General features: G+C 36.7%; 1 protein-coding gene and 1 pseudogene across 1 annotated transcript; both read right to left on the reverse strand.

The window, feature by feature from the left end:
- Positions 1-5,358: 5,358 nt before the first annotated feature.
- LOC138328940 (uncharacterized) lies at positions 5,359-6,488 on the reverse strand. Its single transcript, XM_069275649.1, has 4 exons — positions 6,353-6,488; positions 6,116-6,212; positions 5,802-5,949; positions 5,359-5,648 (listed from the first exon to the last, which is right to left on the reverse strand). Exons 1-4 carry the CDS (start codon positions 6,433-6,435, stop codon positions 5,359-5,361), a joined length of 618 nt encoding a protein of 205 aa, XP_069131750.1. The 5' UTR covers positions 6,436-6,488.
- Positions 6,489-16,136: 9,648 nt separating this feature from the next.
- On the reverse strand, positions 16,137-17,266 carry LOC138329032 (uncharacterized; annotated as a pseudogene).
- Positions 17,267-27,674: the final 10,408 nt, after the last annotated feature.

Raw genomic sequence — 27,674 nt, forward strand, 5'->3', positions numbered from 1 at the left:
TACCATCTATCATCACCGTCAACCAATTAGGAAAAAAACTGACAAAATTAACCATTTTATTAATAAGGATCGTTCTGGCAGACTTTTTCCATTAGTTAATAAAAAAAAGTTAGTTACTATTCCTGCCAAGCGCTCAGAATAAAGGGAGAGTGACGACCCGGCGGGGTGTAATTATTCAGTGTCTCTGGTGGTTTGTTTCAGTTAAACGACACTATAAAACCGGCAAACGTTCCATTATTACAAAGATCCGCAATGCGAACATACTGCAGTCTTCCATATAGTATTTTATTTTGCTGAATTTCATAAATTTATTGTACTCGGCAACCTAAGTGAGGCTACTATGGCCTCAGACCACAATTACATTCACTATATGTACCAAAGAGAGAAAAAATGAAAATTAAATATATTTGAAATTTGGAAAAAAAAAAGTGATTTAAATGAAATTGAATTAAGGTATTAATTCTGAAGCGCAGTTGAGTAAGAAAGTGTCCAACAACATGCTTGTTTTCGAGATATTCTCACCTACATGTCACAAATACACAAACCTATAATATGATAGGGAAATCCGGAACCCGAAGGAAAATCACTACTCAAGCCTCATAACACAACGTGTCCTACCGCACAATAAAGCTCCAAAAAATGGGTTAAAACTAAATTATCCCGGTAGTACAGATATTAAAATAAAAAAAATATGTATAAAGTATACACATAACTGCAATAGCTAAAGCCAGAACAAAAGTTTTGTAATATCCCTAAAAATTAATAATGCACTACATTCGTCTACAACGACCGGGAAGTATTCTTGTTGTCTGGGGGTCATTTCACACAGGGATATGAGAATCAGTTACAATTCATATCAATTCGCGCCTAGACGTTTTCGGGGTCTAGATAAAAAAAAAATCGGTAAAATCGTATAAATAATGGTACTATACACGAATAGTAAAATGGTCACTCTGATGGGTAATTGATATAAACTGTAACTAATTCTCAAATGCCAATGATATTAGTGTCCACATATATAATATATGAAGTACTATCTTACGGTAACTGACCAGCACCGATCTCTGTAAACTCCGTATTTCCTGAACGACAAAGTCATGATACATCATTATATTAGGTGTCATAGCTGTAAACACACATTGTAAAACGTGCAACACAAATTATACCATGCAAGCGCCGAATAGGACGTAAATTCAAAACACAACTCGATTCTCAATAGCAACATATTTTAATGAATTCTCTTAAATGCATAACAATGATCAATATTGACCATGTCATAAAATGGAAAATATCATCGAAATAACGCTATCGGAACTTATCTTGTAAACAACACAGAAAACAACACAGTCCAGTACCAAGACATTCTTCTCTACATGGCGATCACTCGGTAGCGACGTCAAATAGTTCAGAATGAAGTACGGAAAGTTGAAGATGAGAGACGAAAGCAGAGCGGAACGAACAGGTTGCAAGGATGGAATCGCCACCTCTGTCCCATCCTCTTGCATTCTTCTCCTCGGCAAGTGCAATGAATCTGAAATGAATATTTCAATCTTAGAACAACGTATATCAAGTAATGTAATGACGTTCATTTATTCCGCCATCTGCTTTAGCATGAAAATGAAATGTTTAAACAACCTTTACATTAGTCTAATAAGCACGGGTGCCCTGGGGGTAGGGTACTAATATAAGAGTTCCAAAGAAGGAGATTCACTTTAATAATGGGGAAAATACGTGTATCTCTATTTGTAATAACTGTAAATTTACAAACCTAGTAAGGCAGTGGGTACCAGGCGTTGATTTGACGCTGAACACAAAGCGGGAACAGAGCCAAATGTTCCTCCTCGAAATAGTCGCGGTACTTCCTTGCCCAATATAATTCATCGCGGGGGAGCTCCTTTGTCAAGTCTACTGACAGCTCAATCCCTTGGCTGAACATCTTCATAGCATGGGCACGCTTTTCGAAATCCACTACATTCCACACACGTGGTTCGAAGCGCTTCCATGAAGCTCGCTTTGCTTGGCATGGATCAGTGCCACAGAAGCGGCAGAGTGAGCGACCTGTGAAAATGATAACGTATGATTGAAACATGTCATGGGATTTATTAACTAGTATCTGCAGTTAAAATATAATAGAGAAAGCGAATCTTTCCTTTTTTGTACGATGACCGAACGCTGTAGAGAAAAATGATGAGGAATATGAATACTACTTACGAGCTCTCCATTCCCTGAACATGGAACGGACTGTTCTCCATCTTTGCTTGGTGCGCTTTCCAATCAGTGGTGCATAGACATATGCGTAAACAATCATCAGAGAAACAATTCCACGTAGCATGGTATAAAACACCTCATTTCCGATCGTCTGAAATAAATAAAACGATTATTGAATATAGCTCCAGAGTTGCATACTATGCTAATATTTCGACTGTTGCACGATCGAAGCATATATGCGCGTGTGACTACAGATCATATCTTCATTGAACAATACGTCGAGGTTAAACTTCATTTTGATTAAATACTATACTCACCAACAGCAGATAGCCATGCGTTGGACAGGCTTTCGGAAAGTCTCTGGCGGTGAGATAATTTAAGATTATTTTTGTATATCCTGGTTCGGGCTCCACGCTGCACAAAAAAAGCAAAAGTATTTAAGTAAATAGAATGGCACAATAAAGAATACAATGAATAATTCGAAGTACACATTCGAGATGAACATGGCTTAGTAATGTGACAAAACAAAACCATAGAAAATGCACAAACTTACCCATGTAATGCCTCGATAAGCGACAGGGCCTTGCTGCACGACGCAAATGATTACCAAGAAAATCAAGAAAAGTTTGATATCCATTTTGGTAATCCAAGTATTACAATAACAAGGAGCTACTCGCGGAGAGACTCATCATCTCCGCCATGGCCTAATTGCTAAGCAGCTAAGCAACACACATTTGACGTCACAACTAGTCTTTCGTCATCACCACTATGACGTCATACTATTGTAGAGAAGCAACCATGTGCATTCGCTGGTCAATATGGGGCAAATTCTGTATCACGACCGCGAAATAAAGTTGTGTAAATTTATTAAGGACGATGTCAGCATTGTATCGATACCTGTAGTCTATGTACATATATATCCTTAAGTGGCGTAAATAATCAAGCGAAAACTATCTGTTGTATAGTGCATGTACACGTCTAGAATTGGGAGATTCTTCTGTAAAGTAGCAACGTTTACACCTGTTACTGTTATTTGAGGTTGTATTGAATATTTTTGTATAGAAATAAACACCGTTGTTGATGTTGACGGTGGCAGATCATGTCTTATTCTAACATAATGAAGTGAAATAGTTATCAATTATGGACATTTATTGAGGTTCCACCTGGGCCGTATAACACCATATAGGCCGAATCAAACTTCTTTCGTTTTTATATTAGATATGGAGTTTCTTTAACAAATGTCAAAATGATTATCTGATGTACATGTTAATTACAAGAAATCGGTGTGGCTATAGGACGTCACCCTGGAGAACACTCAGTTATATATAATATTTGCATATTTCTGCATGTAAGTACTAAGGTCACCACAGATATATTTTTAATCTACCATCTATCATCACCGTCAACCAATTAGGAAAAAAACTGACAAAATTAACCATTTTATTAATAAGGATCGTTCTGGCAGACTTTTTCCATTAGTTAATAAAAAAAAAGTTAGTTACTATTCCTGCCAAGCGCTCAGAATAAAGGGAGAGTGACGACCCGGCGGGGTGTAATTATTCAGTGTCTCTGGTGGTTTGTTTCAGTTAAACGACACTATAAAACCGGCAAACGTTCCATTATTACAAAGATCCGCAATGCGAACATACTGCAGTCTTCCATATAGTATTTTATTTTGCTGAATTTCATAAATTTATTGTACTCGGCAACCTAAGTGAGGCTACTATGGCCTCAGACCACAATTACATTCACTATATGTACCAAAGAGAGAAAAAATGAAAATTAAATATATTTGAAATTTGGAAAAAAAAGTGATTTAAATGAAATTGAATTAAGGTATTAATTCTGAAGCGCAGTTGAGTAAGAAAGTGTCCAACAACATGCTTGTTTTCGAGATATTCTCACCTACATGTCACAAATACACAAACCTATAATATGATAGGGAAATCCGGAACCCGAAGGAAAATCACTACTCAAGCCTCATAACACAACGTGTCCTACCGCACAATAAAGCTCCAAAAAATGGGTTAAAACTAAATTATCCCGGTAGTACAGATATTAAAATAAAAAAATATGTATAAAGTATACACATAACTGCAATAGCTAAAGCCAGAACAAAAGTTTTGTAATATCCCTAAAAATTAATAATGCACTACATTCGTCTACAACGACCGGGAAGTATTCTTGTTGTCTGGGGGTCATTTCACACAGGGATATGAGAATCAGTTACAATTCATATCAATTCGCGCCTAGACGTTTTCGGGGTCTAGATAAAAAAAAAATCGGTAAAATCGTATAAATAATGGTACTATACACGAATAGTAAAATGGTCACTCTGATGGGTAATTGATATAAACTGTAACTAATTCTCAAATGCCAATGATATTAGTGTCCACATATATAATATATGAAGTACTATCTTACGGTAACTGACCAGCACCGATCTCTGTAAACTCCGTATTTCCTGAACGACAAAGTCATGATACATCATTATATTAGGTGTCATAGCTGTAAACACACATTGTAAAACGTGCAACACAAATTATACCATGCAAGCGCCGAATAGGACGTAAATTCAAAACACAACTCGATTCTCAATAGCAACATATTTTAATGAATTCTCTTAAATGCATAACAATGATCAATATTGACCATGTCATAAAATGGAAAATATCATCGAAATAACGCTATCGGAACTTATCTTGTAAACAACACAGAAAACAACACAGTCCAGTACCAAGACATTCTTCTCTACATGGCGATCACTCGGTAGCGACGTCAAATAGTTCAGAATGAAGTACGGAAAGTTGAAGATGAGAGACGAAAGCAGAGCGGAACGAACAGGTTGCAAGGATGGAATCGCCACCTCTGTCCCATCCTCTTGCATTCTTCTCCTCGGCAAGTGCAATGAATCTGAAATGAATATTTCAATCTTAGAACAACGTATATCAAGTAATGTAATGACGTTCATTTATTCCGCCATCTGCTTTAGCATGAAAATGAAATGTTTAAACAACCTTTACATTAGTCTAATAAGCACGGGTGCCCTGGGGGTAGGGTACTAATATAAGAGTTCCAAAGAAGGAGATTCACTTTAATAATGGGGAAAATACGTGTATCTCTATTTGTAATAACTGTAAATTTACAAACCTAGTAAGGCAGTGGGTACCAGGCGTTGATTTGACGCTGAACACAAAGCGGGAACAGAGCCAAATGTTCCTCCTCGAAATAGTCGCGGTACTTCCTTGCCCAATATAATTCATCGCGGGGGAGCTCCTTTGTCAAGTCTACTGACAGCTCAATCCCTTGGCTGAACATCTTCATAGCATGGGCACGCTTTTCGAAATCCACTACATTCCACACACGTGGTTCGAAGCGCTTCCATGAAGCTCGCTTTGCTTGGCATGGATCAGTGCCACAGAAGCGGCAGAGTGAGCGACCTGTGAAAATGATAACGTATGATTGAAACATGTCATGGGATTTATTAACTAGTATCTGCAGTTAAAATATAATAGAGAAAGCGAATCTTTCCTTTTTTGTACGATGACCGAACGCTGTAGAGAAAAATGATGAGGAATATGAATACTACTTACGAGCTCTCCATTCCCTGAACATGGAACGGACTGTTCTCCATCTTTGCTTGGTGCGCTTTCCAATCAGTGGTGCATAGACATATGCGTAAACAATCATCAGAGAAACAATTCCACGTAGCATGGTATAAAACACCTCATTTCCGATCGTCTGAAATAAATAAAACGATTATTGAATATAGCTCCAGAGTTGCATACTATGCTAATATTTCGACTGTTGCACGATCGAAGCATATATGCGCGTGTGACTACAGATCATATCTTCATTGAACAATACGTCGAGGTTAAACTTCATTTTGATTAAATACTATACTCACCAACAGCAGATAGCCATGCGTTGGACAGGCTTTCGGAAAGTCTCTGGCGGTGAGATAATTTAAGATTATTTTTGTATATCCTGGTTCGGGCTCCACGCTGCACAAAAAAAAGCAAAAGTATTTAAGTAAATAGAATGGCACAATAAAGAATACAATGAATAATTCGAAGTACACATTCGAGATGAACATGGCTTAGTAATGTGACAAAACAAAACCATAGAAAATGCACAAACTTACCATGTAATGCCTCGATAAGCGACAGGGCCTTGCTGCACGACGCAAATGATTACCAAGAAAATCAAGAAAAGTTTGATATCCATTTTGGTAATCCAAGTATTACAATAACAAGGAGCTACTCGCGGAGAGACTCATCATCTCCGCCATGGCCTAATTGCTAAGCAGCTAAGCAACACACATTTGACGTCACAACTAGTCTTTCGTCATCACCACTATGACGTCATACTATTGTAGAGAAGCAACCATGTGCATTCGCTGGTCAATATGGGGCAAATTCTGTATCACGACCGCGAAATAAAGTTGTGTAAATTTATTAAGGACGATGTCAGCATTGTATCGATACCTGTAGTCTATGTACATATATATCCTTAAGTGGCGTAAATAATCAAGCGAAAACTATCTGTTGTATAGTGCATGTACACGTCTAGAATTGGGAGATTCTTCTGTAAAGTAGCAACGTTTACATCTGTTACTGTTATTTGAGGTTGTATTGAATATTTTTGTATAGAAATAAACACCGTTGTTGATGTTGACGGTGGCAGATCATGTCTTATTCTAACATAATGAAGTGAAATAGTTATCAATTATGGACATTTATTGAGGTTCCACCTGGGCCGTATAACACCATATAGGCCGAATCAAACTTCTTTCGTTTTTATATTAGATATGGAGTTTCTTTAACAAATGTCAAAATGATTATCTGATGTACATGTTAATTACAAGAAATCGGTGTGGCTATAGGACGTCACCCTGGAGAACACTCAGTTATATATAATATTTGCATATTTCTGCATGTAAGTACTAAGGTCACCACAGATATATTTTTAATCTACCATCTATCATCACCGTCAACCAATTAGGAAAAAAAACTGACAAAATTAACCATTTTATTAATAAGGATCGTTCTGGCAGACTTTTTCCATTAGTTAATAAAAAAAAGTTAGTTACTATTCCTGCCAAGCGCTCAGAATAAAGGGAGAGTGACGACCCGGCGGGGTGTAATTATTCAGTGTCTCTGGTGGTTTGTTTCAGTTAAACGACACTATAAAACCGGCAAACGTTCCATTATTACAAAGATCCGCAATGCGAACATACTGCAGTCTTCCATATAGTATTTTATTTTGCTGAATTTCATAAATTTATTGTACTCGGCAACCTAAGTGAGGCTACTATGGCCTCAGACCACAATTACATTCACTATATGTACCAAAGAGAGAAAAAATGAAAATTAAATATATTTGAAATTTGGAAAAAAAAAGTGATTTAAATGAAATTGAATTAAGGTATTAATTCTGAAGCGCAGTTGAGTAAGAAAGTGTCCAACAACATGCTTGTTTTCGAGATATTCTCACCTACATGTCACAAATACACAAACCTATAATATGATAGGGAAATCCGGAACCCGAAGGAAAATCACTACTCAAGCCTCATAACACAACGTGTCCTACCGCACAATAAAGCTCCAAAAAATGGGTTAAAACTAAATTATCCCGGTAGTACAGATATTAAAATAAAAAAATATGTATAAAGTATACACATAACTGCAATAGCTAAAGCCAGAACAAAAGTTTTGTAATATCCCTAAAAATTAATAATGCACTACATTCGTCTACAACGACCGGGAAGTATTCTTGTTGTCTGGGGGTCATTTCACACAGGGATATGAGAATCAGTTACAATTCATATCAATTCGCGCCTAGACGTTTTCGGGGTCTAGATAAAAAAAAAATCGGTAAAATCGTATAAATAATGGTACTATACACGAATAGTAAAATGGTCACTCTGATGGGTAATTGATATAAACTGTAACTAATTCTCAAATGCCAATGATATTAGTGTCCACATATATAATATATGAAGTACTATCTTACGGTAACTGACCAGCACCGATCTCTGTAAACTCCGTATTTCCTGAACGACAAAGTCATGATACATCATTATATTAGGTGTCATAGCTGTAAACACACATTGTAAAACGTGCAACACAAATTATACCATGCAAGCGCCGAATAGGACGTAAATTCAAAACACAACTCGATTCTCAATAGCAACATATTTTAATGAATTCTCTTAAATGCATAACAATGATCAATATTGACCATGTCATAAAATGGAAAATATCATCGAAATAACGCTATCGGAACTTATCTTGTAAACAACACCGATCTGAAAACAACACAGTCCAGTACCAAGACATTCTTCTCTACATGGCGATCACTCGGTAGCGACGTCAAATAGTTCAGAATGAAGTACGGAAAGTTGAAGATGAGAGACGAAAGCAGAGCGGAACGAACAGGTTGCAAGGATGGAATCGCCACCTCTGTCCCATCCTCTTGCATTCTTCTCCTCGGCAAGTGCAATGAATCTGAAATGAATATTTCAATCTTAGAACAACGTATATCAAGTAATGTAATGACGTTCATTTATTCCGCCATCTGCTTTAGCATGAAAATGAAATGTTTAAACAACCTTTACATTAGTCTAATAAGCACGGGTGCCCTGGGGGTAGGGTACTAATATAAGAGTTCCAAAGAAGGAGATTCACTTTAATAATGGGGAAAATACGTGTATCTCTATTTGTAATAACTGTAAATTTACAAACCTAGTAAGGCAGTGGGTACCAGGCGTTGATTTGACGCTGAACACAAAGCGGGAACAGAGCCAAATGTTCCTCCTCGAAATAGTCGCGGTACTTCCTTGCCCAAATAATTCATCGCGGGGGAGCTCCTTTGTCAAGTCTACTGACAGCTCAATCCCTTGGCTGAACATCTTCATAGCATGGGCACGCTTTTCGAAATCCACTACATTCCACACACGTGGTTCGAAGCGCTTCCATGAAGCTCGCTTTGCTTGGCATGGATCAGTGCCACAGAAGCGGCAGAGTGAGCGACCTGTGAAAATGATAACGTATGATTGAAACATGTCATGGGATTTATTAACTAGTATCTGCAGTTAAAATATAATAGAGAAAGCGAATCTTTCCTTTTTTGTACGATGACCGAACGCTGTAGAGAAAAATGATGAGGAATATGAATACTACTTACGAGCTCTCCATTCCCTGAACATGGAACGGACTGTTCTCCATCTTTGCTTGGTGCGCTTTCCAATCAGTGGTGCATAGACATATGCGTAAACAATCATCAGAGAGAAACAATTCCACGTAGCATGGTATAAAACACCTCATTTCCGATCGTCTGAAATAAATAAAACGATTATTGAATATAGCTCCAGAGTTGCATACTATGCTAATATTTCGACTGTTGCACGATCGAAGCATATATGCGCGTGTGACTACAGATCATATCTTCATTGAACAATACGTCGAGGTTAAACTTCATTTTGATTAAATACTATACTCACCAACAGCAGATAGCCATGCGTTGGACAGGCTTTCGGAAAGTCTCTGGCGGTGAGATAATTTAAGATTATTTTTGTTTATCCTGGTTCGGGCTCCACGCTGCACAAAAAAAGCAAAAGTATTTAAGTAAATAGAATGGCACAATAAAGAATACAATGAATAATTCGAAGTACACATTCGAGATGAACATGGCTTAGTAATGTGACAAAACAAAACCATAGAAAATGCACAAACTTACCATGTAATGCCTCGATAAGCGACAGGGCCTTGCTGCACGACGCAAATGATTACCAAGAAAATCAAGAAAAGTTTGATATCCATTTTGGTAATCCAAGTATTACAATAACAAGGAGCTACTCGCGGAGAGACTCATCATCTCCGCCATGGCCTAATTGCTAAGCAGCTAAGCAACACACATTTGACGTCACAACTAGTCTTTCGTCATCACCACTATGACGTCATACTATTGTAGAGAAGCAACCATGTGCATTCGCTGGTCAATATGGGGCAAATTCTGTATCACGACCGCGAAATAAAGTTGTGTAAATTTATTAAGGACGATGTCAGCATTGTATCGATACCTGTAGTCTATGTACATATATATCCTTAAGTGGCGTAAATAATCAAGCGAAAACTATCTGTTGTATAGTGCATGTACACGTCTAGAATTGGGAGATTCTTCTGTAAAGTAGCAACGTTTACATCTGTTACTGTTATTTGAGGTTGTATTGAATATTTTTGTATAGAAATAAACACCGTTGTTGATGTTGACGGTGGCAGATCATGTCTTATTCTAACATAATGAAGTGAAATAGTTATCAATTATGGACATTTATTGAGGTTCCACCTGGGCCGTATAACACCATATAGGCCGAATCAAACTTCTTTCGTTTTTATATTAGATATGGAGTTTCTTTAACAAATGTCAAAATGATTATCTGATGTACATGTTAATTACAAGAAATCGGTGTGGCTATAGGACGTCACCCTGGAGAACACTCAGTTATATATAATATTTGCATATTTCTGCATGTAAGTACTAAGGTCACCACAGATATATTTTTAATCTACCATCTATCATCACCGTCAACCAATTAGGAAAAAAACTGACAAAATTAACCATTTTATTAATAAGGATCGTTCTGGCAGACTTTTTCCATTAGTTAATAATAAAAAAAAGTTAGTTACTATTCCTGCCAAGCGCTCAGAATAAAGGGAGAGTGACGACCCGGCGGGGTGTAATTATTCAGTGTCTCTGGTGGTTTGTTTCAGTTAAACGACACTATAAAACCGGCAAACGTTCCATTATTACAAAGATCCGCAATGCGAACATACTGCAGTCTTCCATATAGTATTTTATTTTGCTGAATTTCATAAATTTATTGTACTCGGCAACCTAAGTGAGGCTACTATGGCCTCAGACCACAATTACATTCACTATATGTACCAAAGAGAGAAAAAATGAAAATTAAATATATTTGAAATTTGGAAAAAAAAAGTGATTTAAATGAAATTGAATTAAGGTATTAATTCTGAAGCGCAGTTGAGTAAGAAAGTGTCCAACAACATGCTTGTTTTCGAGATATTCTCACCTACATGTCACAAATACACAAACCTATAATATGATAGGGAAATCCGGAACCCGAAGGAAAATCACTACTCAAGCCTCATAACACAACGTGTCCTACCGCACAATAAAGCTCCAAAAAATGGGTTAAAACTAAATTATCCCGGTAGTACAGATATTAAAATAAAAAAAATATGTATAAAGTATACACATAACTGCAATAGCTAAAGCCAGAACAAAAGTTTTGTAATATCCCTAAAAATTAATAATGCACTACATTCGTCTACAACGACCGGGAAGTATTCTTGTTGTCTGGGGGTCATTTCACACAGGGATATGAGAATCAGTTACAATTCATATCAATTCGCGCCTAGACGTTTTCGGGGTCTAGATAAAAAAAAAAATCGGTAAAATCGTATAAATAATGGTACTATACACGAATAGTAAAATGGTCACTCTGATGGGTAATTGATATAAACTGTAACTAATTCTCAAATGCCAATGATATTAGTGTCCACATATATAATATATGAAGTACTATCTTACGGTAACTGACCAGCACCGATCTCTGTAAACTCCGTATTTCCTGAACGACAAAGTCATGATACATCATTATATTAGGTGTCATAGCTGTAAACACACATTGTAAAACGTGCAACACAAATTATACCATGCAAGCGCCGAATAGGACGTAAATTCAAAACACAACTCGATTCTCAATAGCAACATATTTTAATGAATTCTCTTAAATGCATAACAATGATCAATATTGACCATGTCATAAAATGGAAAATATCATCGAAATAACGCTATCGGAACTTATCTTGTAAACAACACAGAAAACAACACAGTCCAGTACCAAGACATTCTTCTCTACATGGCGATCACTCGGTAGCGACGTCAAATAGTTCAGAATGAAGTACGGAAAGTTGAAGATGAGAGACGAAAGCAGAGCGGAACGAACAGGTTGCAAGGATGGAATCGCCACCTCTGTCCCATCCTCTTGCATTCTTCTCCTCGGCAAGTGCAATGAATCTGAAATGAATATTTCAATCTTAGAACAACGTATATCAAGTAATGTAATGACGTTCATTTATTCCGCCATCTGCTTTAGCATGAAAATGAAATGTTTAAACAACCTTTACATTAGTCTAATAAGCACGGGTGTCCTGGGGGTAGGGTACTAATATAAGAGTTCCAAAGAAGGAGATTCACTTTAATAATGGGGAAAATACGTGTATCTCTATTTGTAATAACTGTAAATTTACAAACCTAGTAAGGCAGTGGGTACCAGGCGTTGATTTGACGCTGAACACAAAGCGGGAACAGAGCCAAATGTTCCTCCTCGAAATAGTCGCGGTACTTCCTTGCCCAATATAATTCATCGCGGGGGAGCTCCTTTGTCAAGTCTACTGACAGCTCAATCCCTTGGCTGAACATCTTCATAGCATGGGCACGCTTTTCGAAATCCACTACATTCCACACACGTGGTTCGAAGCGCTTCCATGAAGCTCGCTTTGCTTGGCATGGATCAGTGCCACAGAAGCGGCAGAGTGAGCGACCTGTGAAAATGATAACGTATGATTGAAACATGTCATGGGATTTATTAACTAGTATCTGCAGTTAAAATATAATAGAGAAAGCGAATCTTTCCTTTTTTGTACGATGACCGAACGCTGTAGAGAAAAATGATGAGGAATATGAATACTACTTACGAGCTCTCCATTCCCTGAACATGGAACGGACTGTTCTCCATCTTTGCTTGGTGCGCTTTCCAATCAGTGGTGCATAGACATATGCGTAAACAATCATCAGAGAAACAATTCCACGTAGCATGGTATAAAACACCTCATTTCCGATCGTCTGAAATAAATAAAACGATTATTGAATATAGCTCCAGAGTTGCATACTATGCTAATATTTCGACTGTTGCACGATCGAAGCATATATGCGCGTGTGACTACAGATCATATCTTCATTGAACAATACGTCGAGGTTAAACTTCATTTTGATTAAATACTATACTCACCAACAGCAGATAGCCATGCGTTGGACAGGCTTTCGGAAAGTCTCTGGCGGTGAGATAATTTAAGATTATTTTTGTATATCCTGGTTCGGGCTCCACGCTGCACAAAAAAAGCAAAAGTATTTAAGTAAATAGAATGGCACAATAAAGAATACAATGAATAATTCGAAGTACACATTCGAGATGAACATGGCTTAGTAATGTGACAAAACAAAACCATAGAAAATGCACAAACTTACCATGTAATGCCTCGATAAGCGACAGGGCCTTGCTGCACGACGCAAATGATTACCAAGAAAATCAAGAAAAGTTTGATATCCATTTTGGTAATCCAAGTATTACAATAACAAGGAGCTACTCGCGGAGAGACTCATCATCTCCGCCATGGCCTAATTGCTAAGCAGCTAAGCAACACACATTTGACGTCACAACTAGTCTTTCGTCATCACCACTATGACGTCATACTATTGTAGAGAAGCAACCATGTGCATTCGCTGGTAATATGGGGCAAATTCTGTATCACGACCGCGAAATAAAGTTGTGTAAATTTATTAAGGACGATGTCAGCATTGTATCGATACCTGTAGTCTATGTACATATATATCCTTAAGTGGCGTAAATAATCAAGCGAAAACTATCTGTTGTATAGTGCATGTACACGTCTAGAATTGGGAGATTCTTCTGTAAAGTAGCAACGTTTACATCTGTTACTGTTATTTGAGGTTGTATTGAATATTTTTGTATAGAAATAAACACCGTTGTTGATGTTGACGGTGGCAGATCATGTCTTATTCTAACATAATGAAGTGAAATAGTTATCAATTATGGACATTTATTGAGGTTCCACCTGGGCCGTATAACACCATATAGGCCGAATCAAACTTCTTTCGTTTTTATATTAGATATGGAGTTTCTTTAACAAATGTCAAAATGATTATCTGATGTACATGTTAATTACAAGAAATCGGTGTGGCTATAGGACGTCACCCTGGAGAACACTCAGTTATATATAATATTTGCATATTTCTGCATGTAAGTACTAAGGTCACCACAGATATATTTTTAATCTACCATCTATCATCACCGTCAACCAATTAGGAAAAAAACTGACAAAATTAACCATTTTATTAATAAGGATCGTTCTGGCAGACTTTTTCCATTAGTTAATAAAAAAAAGTTAGTTACTATTCCTGCCAAGCGCTCAGAATAAAGGGAGAGTGACGACCCGGCGGGGTGTAATTATTCAGTGTCTCTGGTGGTTTGTTTCAGTTAAACGACACTATAAAACCGGCAAACGTTCCATTATTACAAAGATCCGCAATGCGAACATACTGCAGTCTTCCATATAGTATTTTATTTTGCTGAATTTCATAAATTTATTGTACTCGGCAACCTAAGTGAGGCTACTATGGCCTCAGACCACAATTACATTCACTATATGTACCAAAGAGAGAAAAAATGAAAATTAAATATATTTGAAATTTGGAAAAAAAAAGTGATTTAAATGAAATTGAATTAAGGTATTAATTCTGAAGCGCAGTTGAGTAAGAAAGTGTCCAACAACATGCTTGTTTTCGAGATATTCTCACCTACATGTCACAAATACACAAACCTATAATATGATAGGGAAATCCGGAACCCGAAGGAAAATCACTACTCAAGCCTCATAACACAACGTGTCCTACCGCACAATAAAGCTCCAAAAAATGGGTTAAAACTAAATTATCCCGGTAGTACAGATATTAAAATAAAAAAATATGTATAAAGTATACACATAACTGCAATAGCTAAAGCCAGAACAAAAGTTTTGTAATATCCCTAAAAATTAATAATGCACTACATTCGTCTACAACGACCGGGAAGTATTCTTGTTGTCTGGGGGTCATTTCACACAGGGATATGAGAATCAGTTACAATTCATATCAATTCGCGCCTAGACGTTTTCGGGGTCTAGATAAAAAAAAATCGGTAAAATCGTATAAATAATGGTACTATACACGAATAGTAAAATGGTCACTCTGATGGGTAATTGATATAAACTGTAACTAATTCTCAAATGCCAATGATATTAGTGTCCACATATATAATATATGAAGTACTATCTTACGGTAACTGACCAGCACCGATCTCTGTAAACTCCGTATTTCCTGAACGACAAAGTCATGATACATCATTATATTAGGTGTCATAGCTGTAAACACACATTGTAAAACGTGCAACACAAATTATACCATGCAAGCGCCGAATAGGACGTAAATTCAAAACACAACTCGATTCTCAATAGCAACATATTTTAATGAATTCTCTTAAATGCATAACAATGATCAATATTGACCATGTCATAAAATGGAAAATATCATCGAAATAACGCTATCGGAACTTATCTTGTAAACAACACAGAAAACAACACAGTCCAGTACCAAGACATTCTTCTCTACATGGCGATCACTCGGTAGCGACGTCAAATAGTTCAGAATGAAGTACGGAAAGTTGAAGATGAGAGACGAAAGCAGAGCGGAACGAACAGGTTGCAAGGATGGAATCGCCACCTCTGTCCCATCCTCTTGCATTCTTCTCCTCGGCAAGTGCAATGAATCTGAAATGAATATTTCAATCTTAGAACAACGTATATCAAGTAATGTAATGACGTTCATTTATTCCGCCATCTGCTTTAGCATGAAAATGAAATGTTTAAACAACCTTTACATTAGTCTAATAAGCACGGGTGCCCTGGGGGTAGGGTACTAATATAAGAGTTCCAAAGAAGGAGATTCACTTTAATAATGGGGAAAATACGTGTATCTCTATTTGTAATAACTGTAAATTTACAAACCTAGTAAGGCAGTGGGTACCAGGCGTTGATTTGACGCTGAACACAAAGCGGGAACAGAGCCAAATGTTCCTCCTCGAAATAGTCGCGGTACTTCCTTGCCCAATATAATTCATCGCGGGGGAGCTCCTTTGTCAAGTCTACTGACAGCTCAATCCCTTGGCTGAACATCTTCATAGCATGGGCACGCTTTTCGAAATCCACTACATTCCACACACGTGGTTCGAAGCGCTTCCATGAAGCTCGCTTTGCTTGGCATGGATCAGTGCCACAGAAGCGGCAGAGTGAGCGACCTGTGAAAATGATAACGTATGATTGAAACATGTCATGGGATTTATTAACTAGTATCTGCAGTTAAAATATAATAGAGAAAGCGAATCTTTCCTTTTTTGTACGATGACCGAACGCTGTAGAGAAAAATGATGAGGAATATGAATACTACTTACGAGCTCTCCATTCCCTGAACATGGAACGGACTGTTCTCCATCTTTGCTTGGTGCGCTTTCCAATCAGTGGTGCATAGACATATGCGTAAACAATCATCAGAGAAACAATTACACGTAGCATGGTATAAAAAACACCTCATTTCCGATCGTCTGAAATAAATAAAACGATTATTGAATATAGCTCCAGAGTTGCATACTATGCTAATATTTCGACTGTTGCACGATCGAAGCATATATGCGCGTGTGACTACAGATCATATCTTCATTGAACAATACGTCGAGGTTAAACTTCATTTTGATTAAATACTGTACTCACCAACAGCAGATAGCCATGCGTTGGACAGGCTTTCGGAAAGTCTCTGGCGGTGAGATAATTTAAGATTATTTTTGTATATCCTGGTTCGGGCTCCACGCTGCACAAAAAAGCAAAAGTATTTAAGTAAATAGAATGGCACAATAAAGAATACAATGAATAATTCGAAGTACACATTCGAGATGAACATGGCTTAGTAATGTGACAAAACAAAACCATAGAAAATGCACAAACTTACCATGTAATGCCTCGATAAGCGACAGGGCCTTGCTGCACGACGCAAATGATTACCAAGAAAATCAAGAAAAGTTTGATATCCATTTTGGTAATCCAAGTATTACAATAACAAGGAGCTACTCGCGGAGAGACTCATCATCTCCGCCATGGCCTAATTGCTAAGCAGCTAAGCAACACACATTTGACGTCACAACTAGTCTTTCGTCATCACCACTATGACGTCATACTATTGTAGAGAAGCAACCATGTGCATTCGCTGGTCAATATGGGGCAAATTCTGTATCACGACCGCGAAATAAAGTTGTGTAAATTTATTAAGGACGATGTCAGCATTGTATCGATACCTGTAGTCTATGTACATATATATCCTTAAGTGGCGTAAATAATCAAGCGAAAACTATCTGTTGTATAGTGCATGTACACGTCTAGAATTGGGAGATTCTTCTGTAAAGTAGCAACGTTTACATCTGTTACTGTTATTTGAGGTTGTATTGAATATTTTTGTATAGAAATAAACACCGTTGTTGATGTTGACGGTGGCAGATCATGTCTTATTCTAACATAATGAAGTGAAATAGTTATCAATTATGGACATTTATTGAGGTTCCACCTGGGCCGTATAACACCATATAGGCCGAATCAAACTTCTTTCGTTTTTATATTAGATATGGAGTTTCTTTAACAAATGTCAAAATGATTATCTGATGTACATGTTAATTACAAGAAATCGGTGTGGCTATAGGACGTCACCCTGGAGAACACTCAGTTATATATAATATTTGCATATTTCTGCATGTAAGTACTAAGGTCACCACAGATATATTTTTAATCTACCATCTATCATCACCGTCAACCAATTAGGAAAAAAAACTGACAAAATTAACCATTTTATTAATAAGGATCGTTCTGGCAGACTTTTTCCATTAGTTAATAAAAAAAAGTTAGTTACTATTCCTGCCAAGCGCTCAGAATAAAGGGAGAGTGACGACCCGGCGGGGTGTAATTATTCAGTGTCTCTGGTGGTTTGTTTCAGTTAAACGACACTATAAAACCGGCAAACGTTCCATTATTACAAAGATCCGCAATGCGAACATACTGCAGTCTTCCATATAGTATTTTATTTTGCTGAATTTCATAAATTTATTGTACTCGGCAACCTAAGTGAGGCTACTATGGCCTCAGACCACAATTACATTCACTATATGTACCAAAGAGAGAAAAAATGAAAATTAAATATATTTGAAATTTGGAAAAAAAAGTGATTTAAATGAAATTGAATTAAGGTATTAATTCTGAAGCGCAGTTGAGTAAGAAAGTGTCCAACAACATGCTTGTTTTCGAGATATTCTCACCTACATGTCACAAATACACAAACCTATAATATGATAGGGAAATCCGGAACCCGAAGGAAAATCACTACTCAAGCCTCATAACACAACGTGTCCTACCGCACAATAAAGCTCCAAAAAATGGGTTAAAACTAAATTATCCCGGTAGTACAGATATTAAAATAAAAAAATATGTATAAAGTATACACATAACTGCAATAGCTAAAGCCAGAACAAAAGTTTTGTAATATCCCTAAAAATTAATAATGCACTACATTCGTCTACAACGACCGGGAAGTATTCTTGTTGTCTGGGGGTCATTTCACACAGGGATATGAGAATCAGTTACAATTCATATCAATTCGCGCCTAGACGTTTTCGGGGTCTAGATAAAAAAAAAATCGGTAAAATCGTATAAATAATGGTACTATACACGAATAGTAAAATGGTCACTCTGATGGGTAATTGATATAAACTGTAACTAATTCTCAAATGCCAATGATATTAGTGTCCACATATATAATATATGAAGTACTATCTTACGGTAACTGACCAGCACCGATCTCTGTAAACTCCGTATTTCCTGAACGACAAAGTCATGATACATCATTATATTAGGTGTCATAGCTGTAAACACACATTGTAAAACGTGCAACACAAATTATACCATGCAAGCGCCGAATAGGACGTAAATTCAAAACACAACTCGATTCTCAATAGCAACATATTTTAATGAATTCTCTTAAATGCATAACAATGATCAATATTGACCATGTCATAAAATGGAAAATATCATCGAAATAACGCTATCGGAACTTATCTTGTAAACAACACAGAAAACAACACAGTCCAGTACCAAGACATTCTTCTCTACATGGCGATCACTCGGTAGCGACGTCAAATAGTTCAGAATGAAGTACGGAAAGTTGAAGATGAGAGACGAAAGCAGAGCGGAACGAACAGGTTGCAAGGATGGAATCGCCACCTCTGTCCCATCCTCTTGCATTCTTCTCCTCGGCAAGTGCAATGAATCTGAAATGAATATTTCAATCTTAGAACAACGTATATCAAGTAATGTAATGACGTTCATTTATTCCGCCCATCTGCTTTAGCATGAAAATGAAATGTTTAAACAACCTTTACATTAGTCTAATAAGCACGGGTGCCCTGGGGGTAGGGTACTAATATAAGAGTTCCAAAGAAGGAGATTCACTTTAATAATGGGGAAAATACGTGTATCTCTATTTGTAATAACTGTAAATTTACAAACCTAGTAAGGCAGTGGGTACCAGGCGTTGATTTGACGCTGAACACAAAGCGGGAACAGAGCCAAATGTTCCTCCTCGAAATAGTCGCGGTACTTCCTTGCCCAATATAATTCATCGCGGGGGAGCTCCTTTGTCAAGTCTACTGACAGCTCAATCCCTTGGCTGAACATCTTCATAGCATGGGCACGCTTTTCGAAATCCACTACATTCCACACACGTGGTTCGAAGCGCTTCCATGAAGCTCGCTTTGCTTGGCATGGATCAGTGCCACAGAAGCGGCAGAGTGAGCGACCTGTGAAAATGATAACGTATGATTGAAACATGTCATGGGATTTATTAACTAGTATCTGCAGTTAAAATATAATAGAGAAAGCGAATCTTTCCTTTTTTGTACGATGACCGAACGCTGTAGAGAAAAATGATGAGGAATATGAATACTACTTACGAGCTCTCCATTCCCTGAACATGGAACGGACTGTTCTCCATCTTTGCTTGGTGCGCTTTCCAATCAGTGGTGCATAGACATATGCGTAAACAATCATCAGAGAAACAATTCCACGTAGCATGGTATAAAACACCTCATTTCCGATCGTCTGAAATAAATAAAACGATTATTGAATATAGCTCCAGAGTTGCATACTATGCTAATATTTCGACTGTTGCACGATCGAAGCATATATGCGCGTGTGACTACAGATCATATCTTCATTGAACAATACGTCGAGGTTAAACTTCATTTTGATTAAATACTATACTCACCAACAGCAGATAGCCATGCGTTGGACAGGCTTTCGGAAAGTCTCTGGCGGTGAGATAATTTAAGATTATTTTTGTATATCCTGGTTCGGGCTCCACGCTGCACAAAAAAAGCAAAAGTATTTAAGTAAATAGAATGGCACAATAAAGAATACAATGAATAATTCGAAGTACACATTCGAGATGAACATGGCTTAGTAATGTGACAAAACAAAACCATAGAAAATGCACAAACTTACCATGTAATGCCTCGATAAGCGACAGGGCCTTGCTGCACGACGCAAATGATTACCAAGAAAATCAAGAAAAGTTTGATATCCATTTTGGTAATCCAAGTATTACAATAACAAGGAGCTACTCGCGGAGAGACTCATCATCTCCGCCATGGCCTAATTGCTAAGCAGCTAAGCAACACACATTTGACGTCACAACTAGTCTTTCGTCATCACCACTATGACGTCATACTATTGTAGAGAAGCAACCATGTGCATTCGCTGGTCAATATGGGGCAAATTCTGTATCACGACCGCGAAATAAAGTTGTGTAAATTTATTAAGGACGATGTCAGCATTGTATCGATACCTGTAGTCTATGTACATATATATCCTTAAGTGGCGTAAATAATCAAGCGAAAACTATCTGTTGTATAGTGCATGTACACGTCTAGAATTGGGAGATTCTTCTGTAAAGTAGCAACGTTTACATCTGTTACTGTTATTTGAGGTTGTATTGAATATTTTTGTATAGAAATAAACACCGTTGTTGATGTTGACGGTGGCAGATCATGTCTTATTCTAACATAATGAAGTGAAATAGTTATCAATTATGGACATTTATTGAGGTTCCACCTGGGCCGTATAACACCATATAGGCCGAATCAAACTTCTTTCGTTTTTATATTAGATATGGAGTTTCTTTAACAAATGTCAAAATGATTATCTGATGTACATGTTAATTACAAGAAATCGGTGTGGCTATAGGACGTCACCCTGGAGAACACTCAGTTATATATAATATTTGCATATTTCTGCATGTAAGTACTAAGGTCACCACAGATATATTTTTAATCTACCATCTATCATCACCGTCAACCAATTAGGAAAAAAACTGACAAAATTAACCATTTTATTAATAAGGATCGTTCTGGCAGACTTTTTCCATTAGTTAATAAAAAAAAGTTAGTTACTATTCCTGCCAAGCGCTCAGAATAAAGGGAGAGTGACGACCCGGCGGGGTGTAATTATTCAGTGTCTCTGGTGGTTTGTTTCAGTTAAACGACACTATAAAACCGGCAAACGTTCCATTATTACAAAGATCCGCAATGCGAACATACTGCAGTCTTCCATATAGTATTTTATTTTGCTGAATTTCATAAATTTATTGTACTCGGCAACCTAAGTGAGGCTACTATGGCCTCAGACCACAATTACATTCACTATATGTACCAAAGAGAGAAAAAATGAAAATTAAATATATTTGAAATTTGGAAAAAAAAAGTGATTTAAATGAAATTGAATTAAGGTATTAATTCTGAAGCGCAGTTGAGTAAGAAAGTGTCCAACAACATGCTTGTTTTCGAGATATTCTCACCTACATGTCACAAATACACAAACCTATAATATGATAGGGAAATCCGGAACCCGAAGGAAAATCACTACTCAAGCCTCATAACACAACGTGTCCTACCGCACAATAAAGCTCCAAAAAATGGGTTAAAACTAAATTATCCCGGTAGTACAGATATTAAAATAAAAAAATATGTATAAAGTATACACATAACTGCAATAGCTAAAGCCAGAACAAAAGTTTTGTAATATCCCTAAAAATTAATAATGCACTACATTCGTCTACAACGACCGGGAAGTATTCTTGTTGTCTGGGGGTCATTTCACACAGGGATATGAGAATCAGTTACAATTCATATCAATTCGCGCCTAGACGTTTTCGGGGTCTAGATAAAAAAAAAATCGGTAAAATCGTATAAATAATGGTACTATACACGAATAGTAAAATGGTCACTCTGATGGGTAATTGATATAAACTGTAACTAATTCTCAAATGCCAATGATATTAGTGTCCACATATATAATATATGAAGTACTATCTTACGGTAACTGACCAGCACCGATCTCTGTAAACTCCGTATTTCCTGAACGACAAAGTCATGATACATCATTATATTAGGTGTCATAGCTGTAAACACACATTGTAAAACGTGCAACACAAATTATACCATGCAAGCGCCGAATAGGACGTAAATTCAAAACACAACTCGATTCTCAATAGCAACATATTTTAATGAATTCTCTTAAATGCATAACAATGATCAATATTGACCATGTCATAAAATGGAAAATATCATCGAAATAACGCTATCGGAACTTATCTTGTAAACAACACAGAAAACAACACAGTCCAGTACCAAGACATTCTTCTCTACATGGCGATCACTCGGTAGCGACGTCAAATAGTTCAGAATGAAGTACGGAAAGTTGAAGATGAGAGACGAAAGCAGAGCGGAACGAACAGGTTGCAAGGATGGAATCGCCACCTCTGTCCCATCCTCTTGCATTCTTCTCCTCGGCAAGTGCAATGAATCTGAAATGAATATTTCAATCTTAGAACAACGTATATCAAGTAATGTAATGACGTTCATTTATTCCGCCATCTGCTTCAGCATGTATAGAAATAAACACCGTTGTTGATGTTGACGGTGGCAGATTATGTCTTATTCTAACATAATGAAGTGAAATAGTTATCAATTATGGACATTTATTGAGGTTCCACCTGGGCCGTATAACACCATATAGGCCGAATCAAACTTCTTTCGTTTTTATATTAGATATGGAGTTTCTTTAACAAATGTCAAAATGATTATCTGATGTACATGTTAATTACAAGAAATCGGTGTGGCTATAGGACGTCACCCTGGAGAACACGTAGGTATATGTAATATTTGCATATTTCTGCATGTAAGTACTAAGGCCACCACAGCTATATCTTGAATCTACTATCTATCATCACCGTCAACCCCAATTAGGAAAAAAATGACAAAATTAACCATTTTATTAACAAGGTTCGTTCTGGCAGACTTTTCCGTAAGTCTATAAAAAGTTAGTTTCTGTTCCTGCTTAGCGCTCAGAATAACGGAAGTGGCGACCCGGTGAGGTGTAATTCAGTTAATTAGCACCATAAAACGGCAAACATTCCAGTGTTATAAAGATCCACAATGCGAACATACTGCAGTCTCCCAAATAGCTCACATTTCACATTTTTCTCCATATTACGATCGTATTTATATTGTATATAAAAAGTCACAGTTTTCTCAAACTAGACCGTCTTCTGATATTAAAATGTTTAATAATTTTACACTATATCATGTAATGCCACGGTGTTTTTGTTACTTATGTCTTGTACATCATGCCCATTTCTTTGTAGGAGATATTTATGTCCGTGTATCAATAAAAAATATTGATGTTTATGTGCTCTTTCTCATTTTACCGTAATAACGTTATATAATAAACACTCAGGCGCGTAGAGCTCTACCATAGTCTCCCGTACTCCCGTGCATCCATTTCATTTTCATCTTGTAGTCTGTAAAACTGGTCGGATAAAATTGATGTACAAAATCTATAAGAAATAATTTTTTACCTGCATCGCAAATTCGTTATATATCAAATAAAAGGCAGTCATAATTTAAAGAACAAATTGAATGACCAGCTAAAAGTTATTCGCCGACCGCCAAAATGTCTCCAAAGGATGGTTACATGGTGTATAATTCCCCGCTAATTCATTTCCGCACTTCAATGTCAAAATACTATTACATATCATGCGTTAGTGTGGCATTCTATTGTTGTTAATCCATCTGTAGTGTATAGAAATAACTACATGTATGTAGTAATCAACTACAGTACATGCAACTGTTACAGCAACATTTGGTATTGGATTTTTTTTCACGTCATCATTACATATAGGCTTAATGTATGATAAACATGTTACGTGTGTTAATTATAACCAATGTCAAGAAATGGAATTGTAATGATCCAAAATTATACAAGGCCCAGTTTCATGAACATTCCTTAAATTAAGGAATCCCTTAACTTAAAATCCCCCATAGGAATGCATTACAGATTTTAAGGAAGGCTCCTTAACTAGATTTTTCCTTAAAGATGCTCCACCGCCGACAGAGCATAAATGACATTCATCATTTGAACAATAATTGGTGTTCAATCGTAAATATATATGTCTAATTAACACAAAAACTATAATAAAATAATTTAATTTGCCTTCGGTGCATGCGCAATCAGTATTTCATTCCATATAGGGTATAGTGACACGGAATTTTTTCGGGATGCAATTAATTATTTCTTTATATTTTTAACTTAAAGTAAAAGTAGAAGCTCAAACTTTTCAATGGTGGTAATGGTGTAAAATAAGTAACTTTTTTAACTGAAGAAAAATGCTAAATCGTTTGCTCCTGTTTTTGATTGTGAAAAAATACCATTTGTCAGCGGTGGAGCATCTTTAACTTTTGTAATGCTTTCCTATGGAGAATTTTAAGTTAAGGGATTCCTTAAATTTAAGGAATGTTCATGAAACTGGGCCCAGATTACATTTTAAATAAGAAAGAAGTAATTTCGCTCTCTGAAAATCATGAATTCGCTTGAGAAAGGATTAATAATATTCATATATATGATAATTTACATAGTGTAGCAGGGGTGGGGGTTACCCGGGTACAGCAAGGAATACGATATGGTACCGACTATATAATTGAAAAATGATGGACATAGGCTGACAGCCTCTATGTCCATATCATAAGACATATTGCACGGATTATATGTTGTGAATGATAAAGTACATTTGAGCCCCCCCCCCAAAAAAAAAAAAAAAAAAAAAATCTGTAATCATACATGTTCAGATGTCCGTTAGATGGTTTTCCAGTCTTCCGTGGTTTCTGCTGTGGTAAACCGTTCCACAGAGTGTAGATACGCTGCTTTTCAACTGTGTATCCATTAATGTGTATGATTCGTACATGTATTTCGTCGATACTTTTTTCTCTTGAAACAGTTTATGATACAGGCAATCGAGGTTTTGAGTTAGCTCTCCATACATCATATATAAATATGAGAACAAGAAAATATTATCTTAATCATGGACCTGTTTAATCCATTGTCGCCGCTATCGGTGATGCTGTCGGTGGCGATAACTACAAGGGTTAGTAGTAGTAATCACTAGTATCACAAGAGTACACAGGTATAATGGAAAAAAATGTACTGAAGCGTATCCGCCAAATAAAACAAATCGGTTATCCCGAATGATTTTCCTATATGAGCCTAATACGCTTCCGTAGGAAATCAGAGTTACCGGGTTTACCTTCACTAGATAGATATGTAAGATAAGTTTATTTCTGGTTCAGGACTTATATGTAAAGTCCTCTATACCAGACTCATACAAAATATAGAGTTTACAGTTAATACATTTTTATCCGGTAATAATAATAAATTAATGATGTATAAAGGCTTTGTAGTTGTATAAGAGTTCTTGTTCATTCCAATGTTTGTCTAACGCATTTTTGAAGAAGTTTATATTTGGCGCCATCACTACATTCTCTGGTAGATCGTTCCATATCTTAGTAGCTCTTAGTGAAAAAAAGTTTCTCCTAATCTCATAGTTAGATCTTGTATGGCATAGCTTCCTCCTATGCCCCTGCTGCTCTCGCGGTCCGTTGCATCTTTCCATAGAGATAAAATGTTACAACATTCGGAGTCATATACTCCATCTAAAATTTTGAAGAGTTCTATCATGTCTCCTCGTATTCTTCTATATGCCAATGTTGGTAATTTCAGTTTCTCCAGCCTTTGACTGTATGCTAGATGTGACATTCCTGGTAGACATTTTGTCGCTCTTCTTTGAACACTTTCTATCATTTCTATATGCTTCTGTAGGTAAGGCGCCCATACGGGGCAAGCATAGTCCAAATGAGACCGAACTAAGCAATATACAGCGGAATAAATGATTTGATGTCTAAAAACTGAAAAGTTCTTCTCAAAAGTCCAAACATGGAATTGGCTTTTTTTACTTTCTCTGATATATGGCTGTCGAAGCTTAACGTGGAATCTACAACTACTCCTATATCTTTTTCTTGGTCTATATGTTGCAGTGTTTTTCCATTGAGCTGGTATTGTATAATTTCCTCACATTGGTTTCTTGTTCTCTGTTTGTGTATCCTCATGTGTTTGCATTTATCTGGGTGCATTTTTAGAAGCCACGTTTCACTCCATTTCGACATTGTATCTAAATCACTTTGCAGATCTAAAGCATCATCTTTGCCACGGATAGCCTTGAATATTTTAGTATCATCCGCAAATAAGTATACGTCTGACTGCACTATGTCTGGAAGATCATTAACAAATATCACAAATGATAAGGGTCCAAGAACCGATCCTTGTGGAATTCCTGATGTAACGCTTGTCCATTCGGAATTTTTGCCATTTACTGTTACCATTTGATGTCTTCCTTTCAAAAAAGATGAAATCCAAGTTTTTATCTGCTGGTTGAAATTATATGAGTTTAATTTATTCAGTAAAACGGTTGTGCGGAACTGTATCAAAAGCTTTCTGATAATCCATGTATATACAATCGACTACGTCACCTTTATCTAAAGCAGTTGTCCATTTATCCAGAACCTCTAAAAGTTGTAATGTTGTTGATCTTCCTGATAAGAAACCGTATTGTTTGTTGGAGAAGTACTTGTTTTTCCTCATAAATGTTACTATATGATCCCTTATTAGAGTTTCTAGTGTTTTACAAACAACTGACGTGAGACTTTCACTGAGAAATTTTAAAACGAAAAAAAAAATCCCAAATTTACTTTGTAAGACCAATCCAAGTTAATTTATGATTTTTTAAAAGACTTACTTCAAGGTGTTCTATTGAAATAGTTAAAAGTTAATTTTGGACAGAGATGCAAACATATATGTATAAAAAATATTAATATTTGGAAAGACCGATTTTAGTTGCTATAAGTGCTGAAGTTTAATTTTTGTGGTTTGTTTGTTTCTTTCATCTTTTTAGATGATGCTTAATGAGTCATAGAGAACGTGTTATGGTGAGAGTTAAAAGGGAGCGAGAAGAAAGGATAAATGACTAGAAAAAATGCAGTCGTTTAGTCGTATACTAGGCTACACATTAAA

This window comes from Argopecten irradians, chromosome 8 (assembly GCF_041381155.1).
Source record: "Argopecten irradians isolate NY chromosome 8, Ai_NY, whole genome shotgun sequence".
NCBI classification, from domain to species: Eukaryota; Metazoa; Mollusca; class Bivalvia; order Pectinida; family Pectinidae; genus Argopecten; species Argopecten irradians.

What these genes read in the sequence shown, in the direction of transcription:
- LOC138328940 (XM_069275649.1), bottom strand. Translation starts at nt 6,435, where the DNA reads ATGGATATCAAACTTTTCTTGATTTTCTTGGTAATCATTTGCGTCGTG. An exon ending in GCTTATCGAGGCATTACATG is followed by an intron (nt 6,213 to 6,352) that starts GTAAGTTTGTGC and finishes TTTTTTGTGCAG; the next exon opens with CGTGGAGCCCGAACCAGGAT. An exon ending in GTTCAGGGAATGGAGAGCTC is followed by an intron (nt 5,649 to 5,801) that starts GTAAGTAGTATT and finishes TCATTTTCACAG; the next exon opens with GTCGCTCACTCTGCCGCTTC.